The following is a 16530-nucleotide window of genomic DNA, read 5'->3' as shown; positions in this document are numbered from 1 at the left end:
GAATTGTAACTTTGTGAAGGGCAAACTATGGTGCCCAGAATTCCTTGAGAGAAAGGATGCACTCTGGATGTGCCTTAAAGCTATAGTACACATTGCCCCAAGCAATTGTTATTCCACACCTTCCAGGCCATTCCACCATCCTTATAGCAAAAAGGCTGATTTCGGAGGGAAGTGTGTTGTGTTGCGTTGAAGAGCGTGAGGCCAGCTTCAATTGTGCAACCTGGATTTGCCGGTGTGGCACTGAACGCCAGCTGAAAATAGCAACAGCCTGGAAATGTTTGGGTGGTCCCCCCCTCCCGACAACTCCCCAGGAATGAAAGAATAGCTTTCCTCTCCTTGGTCAGCTCCTGAGAAGAGGTGGAAGTAAGTAAGCACAGTTGCAGTGAAGAATCCTGCCCCGTTTAAACATTAAACTCCGGTGATCTCTTTAAAAAGGCGGGGTCCCCAGTTTCACTTGCCACTTCAGGCTGGACCTTGGACCTTCACACACTCAAGCAGTCCTGAAGCAGAAGGAAGGTGAGCTGAGAGAGGTGGCTGGCTGGGGGCACCCTTCAAGTGGTAGCTTTGGGTTCCCCAAGGAAGGGGTGTGTAGAGTTTTCATGGGCACTGGGGCGGGGGTGGATGTCCCAACAGGGAGGTAAGCAGGCAGCATCTTAAGCAATGGGACTGTTGGCCACCATGATAAACTAATGCTTTCTCCCTTGAGTGAGGCTTCCGTGTGTGAACAGCTGCTTCCACTGTACAAGAGATCAATGTCCTACTTTACACCCACATTGTGCAAATTGGGACACTCCTTTAAGACGGAGCATTTCGATGGCATTGGTGGCTACGAAGAAGCATCGGCGACGACTCAGCTCAAAAGGTAGATGGGGTTGTGACTGTGTGTGGTCCCCTGGCTTCTATTCGCAGGTTAGAGAGACCCAAAAACAAACACCGTGGTGCTGCCCTTTTGCTCTAGCAGGCTCCTATGCCTTGAGCAACTGCAGTTCCACAGGTGGAGCTTTCTCCATTGGGGTATTCCCAGGTCATGATGCTCCTCACTTTCTTTAAGGCACAGCACGGGTGCCTTTGCAAGGTGGTGGGGGAGAAGATGCATATATTTAAAGCACACACGCAGCCCAGAAGGAATCCTTGTAGCTGTAGTTTACCCCTCACAGAGCTACAATTCCCAGCAACCTTAACAACAAACTGCAGTTCCTGGGATTCTTGGGATGTGTGTGCTTTAAATGTGCTTTAAAAGTATGGTGTGTACACAGCCAGAGAGTGAGAGAGAAGGCGAGTCCACTGTACAAGAGATCAATGTCCTCCTTTATACCCACTTTCCCTTTACAGTGGTATCTCAGGTTACATACGCTTTAGGTTACAGACGCTTCAGGTTACAGACTCCGCTAACCCAGAAATAGTACCTTGGGTTAAGAACTTTGCTTCAGGATGAGAACAGAAATCGTGCGGCAGCGGCGCAGCGGCAGCAGGAGGCCCCATTAGCTAAAGTGGTGCTTCAGGTTAAGAACAGACCTCCATAACGAATTAAGTTCTTAACCCGAGGTACCACTGTATTTGAAAAGCAGGGGACGAATGTCTTACTATATTAACTCTGAAGTGTCAAAAGTTAACTGTGGCAAATGCTCTTAAGACAACCCACTGCTTGGATTTGCCATTTGAGTTTGGAGATACGTACGTATCTCACATCTCACCTTTGGACTTTTGCTTGGAATCTTGTCTCTCTGTTTAAGGTTGCTTTAGGACAACCTATCGGTTGAGTATTCATTCTTATTTGTTTGCAGTTAGATGACAGGTTAGATGACGTTGCATCGAAACAACTGCTACCCCCCACCTTCCGGTGCATTTTCCTATCACTTTCATTATCTTACTAAGTCTTACCTTTTGGAGAAGCAGAAGATTGCTTGTGCAAGAGCTTCCAATCCGCTGCAACTGTGTGGCCGGAATTGTTCCCCATGCCCTGTTAATTGAAAATTCAAATAGTTTGCCTTTGACTGTGCTTAACCACAGCTGAAGAACAGCACTCTACAAATGCTCAAAACACACACATCCTTCCTCTTTCTTCCTCATTCTTCCACATCTTCTGAGGGATGACTCTTCCAGGACTGGGAATCAGGACTGCAAAATCAGTACTGTAGACCAGGGGTGGCCAACTCCCAAGTCTGCACTGTAAAGGAAGGCACAGAATTGGTCACTGTCAAGCTGCCAGTTCTCAGCTTTACTTCTTTCCCTTCCGTCCCTCCACAAATTGGCTCAGTTTTCCCCAACCTGTTGTCCACCAGACCTCTGGGGCTGCAACCCCCATCAGTCCCCGCCGTCACAGCCCTATGTTTCTGCCTGGGGTTAGTGGGAGTTGCAGCCCCAATTGCCTGGAGGACTGCCAGTTGGTGAAAGGCTGAGCCAGCAGGAGAATTTTCATTTTGCTCTCATGGCAAGTTGGGGGGCAGGGTAGCAAAGAGGAACTTGCAGAAGAGAAACCAGTAAGGAGAAGCTGCAACCATATCCTTTTTCACTTGTGATATGGCTTCTGGGCTCGTAGGCTTCTTCATGTGACTGCTCAGGCCAGGGGAAAAGCCACACCATCTCCCCTCCCAGGGATGTTGGAATCAAATGACATTTGGAGGCTCCAACTTCACCATCTCTAGCATGGGCCCCATCTGCACTACACATTTAAAGCAGTATCGTGTCACTTTAAACCAGTGGTCTATACCCCTCGACTGTCCTGATTTAAGCAGGACATCCCTTTTTTGGGAGGGGGGACATGCTCCTGTACGAGTCACCTGGCTCCTGCAAGATGGCATCCCCAAAAGATGTGCATTTGGGGTGGGGGGCTATGATCTCTCATGAACACATGTGCAATGGCTGTTTCAACGGTACACACGGCAGCTACAAATGTGGCTTGCAGGTTTGAGGGAAAGCACATTGAACATGGAGGACGCGGGTGGCGCTGTGGGTTAAACCACAGAGCCTAGGACTTGCCGATCAGAAGGTCGGCGGTTCGAATCCCCACGATGGGGTGAGTTCCCGTTGCTCAGTCCCAGCTCCTGCCAACCTAGCAGTTCGAAAGCACATCAAAGTGCAAGTAGATAAATAGGTACCGCTCTGGCGGGAAGGTAAACAGCGTTTCCGTGCGCTGCTCTGGTTCGCCAGAAGCGGCTTAGTCATGCTGGCCACATGACCCAGAAGCTGTACACCGGCTCCCTCGGCCGATAAAGTCAGATGAGCGCCGCAACCCCAGAGCCGGTCACGACTGGACCTAATGGTCAGGGGTCCCTTTACCTTCACCTTTACATTGAACATGAGCATTTTCCAAGATCCTACAAGGTACCTATGGGTTGTGTCCTTGGCTTCACCAATAGTTGGAACGCACTGGAGCTGGAGTAAATGGGAAGATGTAGCTACCCTGAGTTACTCCTAAAAGTAAAACATGTATCTTCATCAAAGGGGAAGAGGATATGCAAGCCTTTGGGATGAAGGAGGGTATCTGCCTTTCAGAAGTGAGTATGATGCATTTCATTAACCCCCAAATCTTTCTTTTTTGCAGGGCCCAGGGACACTGCAGAGCCAACTATGTAAGTGCCAAGCTGAGCTACTCCACTGAAAATGAGTGGGCATTCCTGGCATCCCGTGGACAGCAGGTTGAGGGCACACACACACACGGGAGAGCACTTTACACAATCAGATTAGCCTGGTGGGTTGAAACTGGAAGCACAAAGCCAAACGCTCCTGTACTGAGGTTTGGGGCAAGCACAAACATATTTAAATTTAACCCGCTCATGAAACGTATTAAAAACGCAGGCTGCGAATGGGTTGCCAAGGCTGATTGGATTGCCTTTGCCTGACGTAGGTTCTCAGGAGCTTGAGAACCCTTGATTGCCTCCAAGCTGTGGCTGACACTTCCTTCTCCTTCTTGGTGTTACAGGAAATTTGAATTTAACCCCAGAGATGGGATCGATAACCCAGCCCTGTCACTGGCAGAGGATTCTGGTAACAATGGGGAGCGACATCTGGGGCTGCTGCGTGGGTGGCAGAGGAAGGACCAGCTGTTTCCCTCTTGGTGCCTGCAAAGAGGGAGGCTTGCTTCCCCTTCCACGTCAGGGACCTGATGGCTGTTTACCACCTCGCCCTGCGAACAGCACATTCAGTGGGGCACGCATTTTGATGTGAATCTACTTTATTTGCACTTAGCCAAAGTGTGTTTATTTATTTACAAAACAAAATACAAAAAAACATTTAACTATCTCTGTTCAGGGGTGGGAGGGAAATTAGCATGATTTACAATAATTCTACATCATTTGCATCTTTGAGTGTGGCAACGCCTGCTCTTTGGTACGTTCGACAACCATGTTCACACACACACACCACAAAATGCCTGTTCCACAGCCAAAAAACTTTTCAGAAACAATATCACCACCCAGGGCTTGTCCACACTGAAAAAAATGTGGCTTCGCACTGCTCTGTCTCCTCATTAATGTATCCACATAATATTTTCCCTATCCATAGGAGCCACTCACAGGGGACGAAGTCTCTTCACCCTCCCCCATAAAATATTAGAGGGGACAGCCCCCTCCCCAGTTGATGGGCATTGCCATTCAAATGGTGTGTGTGTGCCGTGTCATGTGATTGATTATGTGAGGTGGGGCTTAGCTGCCCCCCCATATTTTCTTCAAATTGGCACCTCTGTCCCAGTCTTGTCCCGGGCCTTCCCTGTTTATATGTGGGTTTTATCCAAACATCCAGGATCAGTGGGTGGGGTTAGGGGGCAGGAAGGCTGCATTTAAGTGATGTAAAGGTCTGGGTCAAGGGACGCGGGTGGCGCTGTGGGTTAAACCACAGAGCCTAGGACTTGCCGATCAGAAGGTCAGTGGTTCAAATCTCCGCAACGGAGTGAGCTCCTGTTGCTCAGTCCCTGCTCCTGCCAACCTAGCAGTTTGAAAGCACGGTAAAGTGCAAGTAGATAAATAGGTACCACTCCAGTGGGAAGGTAAACGGCGTTTCCATGCGCTGCTCTGGTTTGCCAGAAGTAGCTCAGTCATTCTGGCCACATGAGCTGTACACCAGCTCCCTCGGCCAATAAAGCGAGATGAGCGCCGCAACCCCAGAGTCGGTCAGGGGTCCCTTTACCTTTTTAAAGGCCTGAGTCAACCTGGATGGGAAGGATGTCATTAGCTGGTGCACACAAGTCAAAACATCTACTTGCACCCTAAAACAGAGAGAGAGAGAGAGAGAGAGAGAGAGAGAGAGAGGAGAAGCAGCAGCAGCAGCAGCAGCAGGTGACTTTCCAGATCAACAAGCCAAAAAATCCAATTAAAATTAAAAATCGGGCAATGTCAGAAGGTTGTGTCTGAGGATATTTCAGTGCCCACAAGTGCTGCGTTGGGGACCCCGGGTCTGCAGGGTCGGCCTCTGATCTTGTTTTCCACAGAGCCAGAGGGAGGTGCTCAGGTGCGCTTCTGCTTTCTGAAGAAAGAGGACGGGGAGAGCTTTGGGTTCTGGCTATGGCAGGAGGCGGGCAGCAACGGGCACATTGTGCGACAGGTGACGCCGGGGGGCCTGGCTCACCGCAGAGGCCTGCAAGATGGAGACCGGATCTTAGAGGTGAACGGGGCTTATGTCGAAGGCCTGGAGCACTTCAGGGTGAGGTTTGGCTGGGAGTGGTGGCTCCCTGATTCCCATTTGAGGTAGGCTCCCCCCCCCATAGAATCACATAGCAATACAACAGAATGTGATGCAAGAAATCAAAGGAGCGATAAAAATGCAAATTAAAACCATCCAGCACCTAGCACAGTGCATCGCAATTGCTGCAATAGGAAGAAAAATCGTTATGCGAGCCATCAAGGCCCTTAACAATTTTCAAGTGGTCCAGGGGTAGGAGGAAATTTGGGGGTCGCTACTCATTAAGAACTTATGACCATAAGAACAGCCAATCTAGTCTAGCATCCTGTTCTCTCAGCCTATGGGAAAACCTCAAGAAGGATGAGAGCACATGAGTGCTTGTCCCATCCTGTGGTTTCCAGCAACTGGCATTCAGAAGCCTCTGACTGCATGTTCAGAGCATAGGTATTCTGGTAGTCCTCTCCTCCATGCATAGCTGTCAAGCGTTCCTTATTTGGCGGGACAGTCCCTTATCCCAGCGCCATGTCCCGCTGCTGTCCCTTATTGATGATGTCCTTTAAATAAGCTACTGAAGGTAATGGGGCCCTTTCTATGTCCACCTGTCCTTTGTCAACAACAAATTGTTGCTGTTTTTTTTGTGTTGAATATATGCTATATGGTAATTTATGGACCTAATAGGTATCTAAAGCCATTTGCACGCAACAAAATATGTATTTTATCAAAGTAATTGTTGATCCCTTATTTTGGCTGCTGATCCCTTATTTTCGAGGCTGCTGGTCCCTTATTTTCAAATCTGTAAGTTGACAGCTATGCCTCCATGAATCTGTCCGATCCTCTTTTAAACCTTTCAAATCCCTGCCTCCTGCAGAAGTGAGTTCCATAGTTTAACTATGCGCTGTGTGGAGGACTTCCTTTTATCTGTCTTTGCAACACTCAGCTTCGTTGGATGCCCAGGAGTTCTGCTGTTATGAGTCTCTGTTTTGAGGCTCTTACCCTCTTTCTTGGCAGGTGGTTTGGAAGATCAAGAGCAGTGGGAAGCAAGTCTCTCTCACTGTCCTGGATGGGACAGCCTACGAGTTGGCAAAAGCCCTCGACCGGGACCTTGGCCAGCTCTTGCCCCATCACAACAGGCCACGGCTGTGCTGCATCAACAAGGACCAAAGTGGCTTCGGCTTCAGCGTCTCAGCTCCAGAAGGTAGTGAAAACCCACACTGCGGTTTGTTGCGTTTTTCACCACGAGTAACCAAATTCTGCCATGAGGAAAACCAGAATTTTACCATCAGATTACACTGTGCAAATCCAAGACAGTTTGCACACGCTGGCTCCCCCCCCCCCCCCGTTGTTTATTCTGCTGCCCAGATTGAAATTTGACATTTATTGCAAGGGATATTGTTTGTTATTACTTTTTATTGCAAGGGATAATAGAAGGGAGCGGAAGAACAAAGAGATTGCTGTTACTGAGTGGGGATAATAAATACCCACTGCAGGAAACTGTTCCCAAACTTGATTCTAAGGGTATGTTTACAGAACAAACTTATCATCAGAGTTTAAATCAATTTAATTAATTTAATTGGGGGGGTTGCGGTCCCCCCCCCAAAAAAAGATTCCTGAGAATTGTAGTTTTTGTAAAGTTCCTTTGAAATCTCTGTTTGAGATTCTTGGTCCCCCAGAACACCCTGCAAAGATGAGAGGGCTTCAAAACCAGTTTTGAGTCTCTAGGGTTGACACTTCACCAAACAGACTAATATTTAAAGACCATCAGTTGTACAAAATACAGTGGTACCTCGGGTTACATACGCTTCAGGTTACATGCGCTTCAGGTTACAGACTCTGCTAACCCAGAAATAGTGCTTCAGGTTAAGAACTTTGCTTCAGGATGAGAACAGAAATCGTGCTCTGGCGGCGTGGCAGCAGTGGGAGGCCCCATTAGCTAAAGTGGTGCTTCAGGTTAAGAACAGTTTCAGGTTAAGAACAGACCTCCGGAACGAATTAAGTACTTATCCCGAGGTACCACTGTAGTAAAAAGGGGAACATCACTGAAAATAAGTTTAAAACAATACACTGTTGCAATATGTATTGTTTTTCCACCACAACAGTAACTATTACTATTTTTTTATTTAAAAACCCTATAAGAATCACAAAAAGGTGGAATAATACAATTTATAATTGAACTCAGCATTTTTGACACATAATTATGCCCCCCCCAAAAAAATTTGGAATACTTCATCCCCTTTCATTGTTCTAAATCCAAGGTGGCAAACTTCTTCTTTTTGAAATAATTTTTATTTGATTTTATCAATACAAAGTTATAAAAAAAACCAAATATGTACCCATATACAGAGATTTCTCCAAATCTCAGGACTTCCACCTACCCCTTCCATGGATTCCCATTTTAAACATTTAAAACTGCATCTTCTTCCAACCTCTGAGTTTTATATCAAAACCATAAGGTCCCTACCAGAGAGGAATGGCAAACCAAACTGATGGAAAAAAATTATAAGTTATATAAGAGACCACTGTAAGCAGATGGAAACATTGGCAAGATTTTGATTTCACTGGTAGTGAAAATCAACATGGACAACAGGGTGTCAAACTTTGCTCCATGGTATTTAAATTCGAGAGCAAAGTAGGTGCCTTTGAGGTAAGACAAAGGACTGCTCAAGCTTTACCCCTTTCATCCAGACAATATGTTTCCTCCCACCCAGCTGCGTTTCTCCCCGAGAAAAAAGGAGGACCCAACATCTTGAGATTCACATTTTGTCTTTGTCAACCTTCACCCCTGACCACTGGTCTTGCCAGCTAGGGGTGATGGGAGTTGTAGTTCGAAAACAGCTGGGGACCCAAGTTTGGGAAACACTGGAGTAGGTGAAGGCAAAAAGAGGCCAATAAATGCTAGGTTTTCCCCTCTCATGCTCCTGTTTTCGTATCTTTTGCTTTGCAGGTGTGAAGGGCACATTCCGACTGTCTGTGCCAGAGGACGGGCCAGCTCACAAAGCAGGGGTGCCAGATGGTTCGTGGCTCCTGGAGCTCAACGGTGCTTGTGTGGAGAATTGGACTCTTGCACACCTTCACAAAAAGGTACCAGGGCTGTCACTCGATGACAGAAATGTTGGCTTTAGCCAACTGACTGAACAACTTGGGAACCGGGTCACATCCAGGAACACCTTTCTATAGAAGGTCCCTCCCAACCTGATAATTTCAATCCTTTGTTGTTGTTGTTCAGTCATTGTGTCCGACTCTTCATGACCCCATGGACCAGAGCACGCCAGGCACTCCTGTCTTCCACTGCCTTCCGCAGTTTGGTCAAACTCATGCTGGTAGCTTCGAGAACACTGTCCAACCATCTCGTTCTCTGTCGTCCCCTTCTCCTTGTGTCCTCCATCTTTCCCAACATCAGGGTCTTTTCCAGGGAGTCTTCTCTTCTCATGAGGTGGCCAAAGTACTGGAGCCTCAGCTTCACGGTCTGTCCTTCCAGTGAGCACTCAGGGCTGATTTCCTTAAGAATGGAGAGGTTTGATCTTCTTGCAGTCCATGGGACTCTCAAGAGTCTCCTCCAGCACCAGAATTCAAATACTATTTCAATCCTAGCTAGAGAGAAAACTCTCCAGCAGCGCACTGTATCCTCCCTGGGTTTGGCTTATATACCCAAATTTTCGATTCCAGATCAAGCACAGCAACAACCCAATGGGGCTGCTGGTGATCGACGCCAAATCAGAGGAGTTTTACCGGCAACGCGGTGTTAAGGTCACTGCCGCCATGGCTGACGCTTCCTGGGTTCCTTTTGAGGTGAGGAAGCTGCAGATGGTGAGAAGCCAAGACGGATATGGATTCTTGCTGAAAGAAGAAAAACGTTGCTCAGGAGAAAGAGGTGAGGCCCCTTGCCTGGAAAAGAGCCAGAGTCGCTCCACGGTATTTAAATTTGAGAGCAAAGTAGGTGACTTTGAGGTAAGACAGAGGACTGCTCGAGTTTTCCCCCTTTCATCCAGACAAAACGTTTTCTCCCACCCAGCTGCGTTTCTCCCCGAGGAAAAAAAAAAGAGGACCCAACATCTTTCCCCCTGTACTTTGAAGGGATGATTTGAGAGGAAACAGGCAATGTTCATTCTGCATTTGCAAGGAATCGATATTTCACCATGGCTGCACTGAGACATTGGAACTCCCTGCCCCTTGATATTTGGCATGGCCCTTCACTGCACTGTTTTCAGTGTCCACCAATGGACTCTTTTTTCGTTTTGTTTAAGCAAGCCCACCCAGATGTGTACATCAGACGTGCATTTTAATATGCGATTTTAGTTTTAAACGGCTGGTTTTCTTGGACATATGTTAGGCTGGCTTGTCTTTAACTTCTGATTTTATTAGTAATTTTAAGGTATGTTTTATATAAACTGCTGGAAGATTTTGATGCTTCAGCAGTATATAAGCCTTGATAAATAAATATGTTTTGAATATTCAAATGTGCGGGTGGGCAGGGTTGAGCAACTCCTCTCACTGCCAGTCATCTATTTAACTTCACAGATATCATTTGGATGTTTTGCATCTTTGGGTTGTTGTTGGTTTTGGGTTTTGTTTTTGTTTTTTTGTTTTTAAATACCCATTCAGGAATTTTGCGTAAAGTTTTTTTATGCACCATCTTAATAGAGGCCAAACCAGGTCTGTGTGGCTTAGGAAAAATGTCCTCACGTGCCAAATTAGGACCAGTGCTGGAACTAAATAGGTCCCTGGCCTGGTCAGTCCCAATGCTGGTCTACACTGATAGATGGCAGCTCTCCAGGGTTTAAGACTGAGGTTTTCCCAGACCTACATGGAGATGGCAGGGATGAACCTGCGAACTTCTGCATTTTGCTCTTTCATTGAGCTGCAGCTCCTTGTTCCCTAGCAAATAGGACAGAAGAGAGCTTTGCTTATTCACCTATGGCGACTTCACTAGAGGAGCACATGTAAGACATGCACACACGTAAAATGCTCATAAACGTAAAGGAAGCAAGGTGCAACCACTGGGATAATCAACGCCGCTGCTTTCGTCTTGCCCATCTATGACTTGCAGGTCAGTTTCTGAGGGAGGTCGAATCCGGGTTGCCAGCTGAGAAGGCAGGGATGAGAGATGGTGACCGCCTCCTGGCTGTGAATGGCGAAGGCACTGAGGACCTGGACCACCAGGAGGTGGTGCTGAGGATACGTGCGGACAGCAGCCGGGTGACCATGTTGGTTATTGACGCAGAAGGAAGCAAGTTCTACGACTCGGTATGCAGCAGTTTGAGAATGAGCACCACGGAGATTAATAATAAAAAATAATAATAATATTTATTTATACCCCGCCCTCCCCAGCCAAGGCCGGGCTCAGAGCGGCTTACAAGCAATAATAAAAACAAGTTGAATGATTACAACTTAAAAACAAAATTAAAATACAACATTAAAATATTGAAACATTAAAATATTAAAATGTAGCCTTATCGCAGGAGGAGAAGGAAAGGAAAAAAGAAAGAGAGGGAGGGAATCAAATTGGCTCCAAGCCAAAGGCCAGGCAGAACAACTCTGTCTTACAGGCCCTGCGGAAAGAAATTAGATCCTGCAGGAGCCTGGTCTCATAAGGCAGAGCGTTCCACCAGGCCGGAGCGAGAGTTGAAAAGACCCTGGATCTGGTTGAAGCCAATCTAACTTCCTTAGGGCCCGGGACCACTAGGGTGTTGCTATTTATGGACCTTGAGGCTCTCCGTGGGGCATACCAGGAGAGGCGGTCCCGTAGGTACGAGGGTCCTAGGCCGTGAAGGGCTTTAAAGGTCAAAAGCAGCACCTTAAATCTGATCCTGTACTCCACCGGGAGCCAGTGCAGCTTGAAAAGCACTGGGTGAATATGCTCCCATGGCAGAGACCCCGTGAGGAGCCTCGCTGCAGCATTCTGCACCCGCTGGAGATTCTGGGATTGCGGTGGGATCCTATAGAAAGGTTTCCCCTCTACCATAAAGGCCACAAACTTCTTGGAGCAAAGATAACCATTTATAATGAACTTACACAATGGGCCAAAGATAACATACAATAATAAAGTTACTGAATTGGGTGAAGATGCTCTGAGGTGGGATTCCTTTCCGTATCTCTGAGCACCTGCACGCTGCAGAGAAACTAGCTGAATAGATCTCCCTCGGGGATCTACAGATTTGGAGGCTGGAAGAGGGATCTCAGATAATTCTCTGCACTTGGGCTAAAAACTACATCTCCCAGGATTCTTTGGTGGAAGCCATGGCAACTGGCATAAAACTAAGACAATGGAGTAGTGTACCTACATACTTTATATCGCAGAGCACCTAGCACAGCCACTGCCAACCTGGTGCTTACTCCATAGGTAAAGGTAAAGGGACCCCTGACCATTAGGTCCAGTCGCGGACGACTCTGGGCTCTTCTCGCTTTATTGGCGAGGGAGCCGGCGTACAGCTTCCGGGTCATGTGGCCAGCATGACTAAGCCGCTTCTGGCAAACCAGAGCAGCGCACGGAAATGCCGTTTAGCTTCCCGCCGGAGCGGTACCTATTTATCTACTTGCACTTTGACGTGCTTTCGAACTGCTAGGTTGGCAGGAGCAGGGACCGAGCAATGGGAGCTCACCCCGTCGCGGGGAATCAAACCGCCAACCTTCTGATCGGCAAGTCCTAGGCTCTGTGGTATATATATATATATATATATATATATATATATATATATATATATGCTTAGAAGTTAATTGTATTTAGATATGCATTTCTTAGGTGTCCTTCTTCATAAAGTCCCAGGACGGGTTACAACAATGTAACATTTACAGTGGTACCTTGGTTTACGAACTTAATCCATTCCTGAAGTCCATTCTTAAACCAAATCCGTTCTTAAACCAAGGCATGCCTTCCCTAATGAGGCCTCCTGCCGCTGGTGCCCTTTCACCATTTGGATTCCATTTGTAGACAGAGGTAAAGTTCGCTAACTTGAACACTACTTCCAGTTTCGCGGAGTTCGTAAACCAAATAGTTCGTAAACAGGACTGTTCGTAAACCGAGGTACCACTATAGTTATAAAAACAGATAAAACCATCAAGATGATAAAACAAGCAAAATCATCCCAAATGGAGCAGAGACGTATATACTCAGCAGAAAAGAGGTGAGTTAGCAGTCACAGGCCATGGTAAAAGGTGCGTCTTCAGCATATAGCAAAATCTATGCAGCAAAGAAGATGCACCTCTGAGGAGAGGGAATTCCATAATTTAGGGGCAGCCATGGAGTAAAAGGGACGCGGGTGGCACTGTGGGTTAAACCACAGAGCCTAGGACTTGCCAATTAGAAGGTCGGTGGTTTGAATCTCTGCAACGGGGTGAGCTCCCGAAAGCCCATCAAAGTGCAAGTAGATAAATAGGTACCGCTCCGGCGGGAAGGTAAATGGCGTTTCCGTGCGCTGCTCTGGTTCGCCAGAAGCGGCTTAGTCATGCTGGCCACATGACCCGGAAGCTGTACGCCAGCTCCCTCGGCCAATAAAGCAATAAACCCCAGGGTCAGCCACGACTGAACCTAATGGTCAGGGGTCCCTTTACCTTTACCTATGGAGTAAAAACCTTCTCCTGAGCAGCCACTCCCTGCACTTCTGTCAATAACCGAACTCGCAAAAGAGCACCCCACCCTTCTGGAGGTCTTGAGGGGGTCTGTAGGAATGGAGACAAGTGTTTCATATCATTCTTGGGTCCTAAGTCATTTTCGGGTGTCAGACGGTAATGTGAGCACCTTCCATGCATCGGAAGGGTTCTGTTGGGTTTGCTGACAATACCCTAATTGTGATGTTTGCGTTCTCTTTTCGCTTTCCCAGGTTGGGTTATCACCTCTCCTTTTCTATGATGACCATGAGCCCCCATCGGGCTTGCACATCGTCCATGCCTCCCCCTCTCCCAGCATGCCCCAGGAAAATAGCAACGCTGGCTTCACACCCTGCCTCTGTCACCTCAGAACGGATCCCCATGAGAACAGACTGCCTCCAGAGCAGCCTGGCAGCAGCTTGCCAGCTTTCACAAAAGAGGTAACAATGTCTAACTACAGGGACACTGTATGGTTGCTTACAGCCATTTTGAACACCTCGGTTAAACCTTTTCCACCTTTTGCGCTGCAGAGAGTATGGATCACGTGGTAATATTGTTTCTGGACTGTATTGCTTCAAGTGGGGGACCACATAATTAAAGATATCATTTTGATCCTCCTCCTCATCATCACAAGTGTCATGGAAAGCTCGAAGGACACACCAGTCAGGAAGCTAGAATATTGTTCTTCCTCCCTCCCAGCAGCAACTGGAAACTCTTGACTGCCCCAGATAGGACAATGTATGGTTCCTTTAGTGAATAAATCAGCCTTCGCCAATTGAGAGCCCTTCAGACTGGGCAGGGGCTGTGGTCAAAATCATCTAGAGGGCACCAAGTCGGCAAAAGCTAGCTAAACCATGGAATGACACTGTTCACACAACAAGCTTATCCATAGCTCAGTCGAGTAGAGCATGAGGCACTTAATCTCAGGGTCATGGGTATACACCTCATATTGGGCAAAAAGATTCCTGCATCACAACGGTTTGGACCTTGTGATCCCTTCCAACTCTATGATTCTAAGAAAGACAGAGTGGAATTCCTCTTTTTAATATCTAGCTTTTGAAAAAAATGATCTTTGTGTTGGGAAAAGCATTTAATAATTTCCCCCAAACTTCGGTCTAACTAAAGTAATATACAGTCATATCTTGGAAGTTGAACGGAATCCGTTCTGAAAGTCCGTTCAACTTCCAAGACGTTTGGAAACCAAGGTGCAGCTTCCGATTGGCTGCAGGAAGCTCCTGCAGCCAATCGGAAGCTGCTTGAGACATTCAGGTTCCAAAGAATGTTCGCAAACCAGAACACTCACTTCCAGGTCTGCGGCGTTTGAGAGCCGAAAGGTTCGACTTGCAAGGCGCTCAGGATCTAAGGTATGACTGTATATGCAAGCTGGTTCTGGAGTTCAGGGTTACCGGTTTTAAACATGGAACACTCCTGTGATGAAAAAAGGCCTTACGTGTCTGAGAAGCATGGCAGAGATGGGAGGTGCTGCTCGATTAATGATTAGGAATGGGGAGAGAAATTCAATTCAGTTTGCATTTGATTCAATCTAATTTGCGCTTTCTGAAACAATACAGAAACTGAAAACACAGCCATCTTTTGAAACCCATGCTTCTCCAAATTTTGCAATGTCACTCTCCAGCCGAGTAATGTGTTCAAAAATGCATATACTAGGGCAAAGTGCACATGGCTGGAAATGCCTATATTAGTAAACATAATGTACAAAAACGTGTCACATTAAGGAAATTTGCTTTCAAAAATGTGTACTTTGCACACAGAATTGAGTATATTGGGATAAATTTGCACTGAAATGCTGGTGAGGACTCTTAAAAAGAGAATTTGCAAAATGATGCATACTAAACTTAAGTTTGGAGAAATGATAAATGGAAAGAAAAGGAAAACGACAGATTAGACACTCCCTAGGACTCGAGGTCTAAACCACTGAGCCTAGGGCTTGCCGATCAGAAGGTTGGCGGTTCGAATCCCTGCGACGGGGTGAGCTCCCGTTGCTCGGTCCCTGCTCCTGCCAACCTAGCAGTTCAAAAGCACATCAAAGTGCAAGTAGATAAAGAGGCATCACTGTGGCGGGAAGGTAAACAGTGTTTCTGTGTGCTGCTATGGTTCGGCTGAAGTGGCTTAGTCATGCTGGCCGGAAGCTGTCTGCGGACAAACGCCGGCTCCCTCGGCCTATACAGCGAGATGAGCGCCGCAACCCCAGAGTCATCCGCGACTGGACCTAACGGTCAGGGGTACCTTTACCTTTTAGGACTCATGATCCACCTAGGTTACAAGAATTAAGGTGCATATCCACGTGCTGCTCTGGTTTGCCAGACACGGCTTAGTCATGTCAGCCACATAACCCGGAAGCTGTACGCCGGCTCCCTCGGCCAATAAAGCGAGTTGAGCGCCACAACCCCAGAGTCGGTCACGACTGGACCTAATGGTCCGGGGTCCCTTTACCTTTACCGTTCTACAGTGCTTCCTGCACAGCTCCTGCCTGTTTTGAGCTTGCAGAAGACATCTTCCTCCGTGGTACTCCATGCCTCACTCTGAGCTGCCCATCTCTCAGTGAAAAGCTGTTGCCAAAGGGGTAGCCCTCCCTGTCCCTTCTCACGGCAGACCAGTCTCTGTGCTGGCTCTCACAAATGTACATTGGCATCCTACGTCACCCCTGCAATAACCATACAAACATTTCTGGCTAGCTTGTCTTCTCACAACACAATTATGCAGGCCGTTTGGAGTGTATACTGTCAGACTGAAAATGGAATTAACTTTGTGTCTCCCCCAAGCTTTTTGTGCCTCATCACCTGGGACCAGCTATTTCTCACCACTCTTTTTAAGCACATCCCAGCCTTCAAATCATAGGTTTGGTTTGATCAGCATTCTCTTTCTTTTGTACACAGGGCCAAGATGCATTGAGCCATGCATTCTAGAAGCTGCCAGGCCATTATCACCGAGCACAACTTCAGCCCAGCTCGGCAGGGAGCTGAACTCCTGTTTGTGGCAGAAGTGAGCACAGTTGCACAAATACTAGCACTGCAGTTTGAGCCTCTCTCCCTCATAGGCCTGGCTTTTCCCTGTCGCACCACTGCCTTGTTGAGCAATCAGTCTCTCCGACCCCTGAAAATGCTTCCTGTGGATTTGGACGAGCGGGCTGCGGTCTCGAAGCAAGGCATGCTGATTAGAGGAAGAACCCTGCAAGAATCAAACAAGAGACTGTGTTTTTTGCCTGCTTTGGGGTGTGACTTTGTGAACAGAAGATTTGTGTTAAAATTAACCTCTGTTTAGAATGACTGCTGCTAAGGGTAGACCTTCCCCTACTACATCAGAAAAGGTTAG

At 47.3% G+C, this 16530-nt stretch overlaps 1 protein-coding gene across 2 annotated transcripts; it reads left to right on the top strand.

The window, feature by feature from the left end:
* Positions 1–458: 458 nt before the first annotated feature.
* NHERF4 (NHERF family PDZ scaffold protein 4) lies at positions 459–16468 on the top strand. 2 transcript variants are annotated; one of them, XM_083588863.1, is made up of 11 exons: positions 459–516; positions 707–862; positions 3545–3572; positions 3923–3987; positions 5426–5598; positions 6625–6811; positions 8558–8694; positions 9280–9484; positions 10661–10857; positions 13431–13637; positions 16095–16468. In XM_083588863.1, the coding sequence occupies exons 2-11, from the start codon at positions 814–816 to the stop codon at positions 16122–16124; spliced, it is 1278 nt and encodes a 425-aa protein (XP_083444989.1). In that variant the 5' UTR covers positions 459–516; positions 707–813; the 3' UTR covers positions 16125–16468. The 2 variants fall into 2 exon arrangements, with proteins under 2 accessions (XP_083444989.1, XP_083444988.1); XM_083588862.1 differs by having other exon boundaries at positions 5426–5637.
* The last annotated feature ends 62 nt before the right edge of the window (positions 16469–16530 follow it).

This window comes from Podarcis filfolensis (assembly GCF_964270895.1).
Source record: "Podarcis filfolensis genome assembly, chromosome: 15".
Taxonomy (NCBI): Eukaryota; Metazoa; Chordata; class Lepidosauria; order Squamata; family Lacertidae; genus Podarcis; species Podarcis filfolensis.
Note: the sequence above shows the minus strand (reverse complement) of the source record. Positions and strands in the feature narration are given on the sequence as shown.

What these genes read in the sequence shown, in the direction of transcription:
- NHERF4 (XM_083588862.1), top strand. Translation starts at nt 814, where the DNA reads ATGGCATTGGTGGCTACGAAGAAGCATCGGCGACGACTCAGCTCAAAA. An exon ending in TTGCACACCTTCACAAAAAG is followed by an intron (nt 8,695 to 9,279) that starts GTACCAGGGCTG and finishes TTTCGATTCCAG; the next exon opens with ATCAAGCACAGCAACAACCC. An exon ending in ACGTTGCTCAGGAGAAAGAG is followed by an intron (nt 9,485 to 10,660) that starts GTGAGGCCCCTT and finishes TATGACTTGCAG; the next exon opens with GTCAGTTTCTGAGGGAGGTC.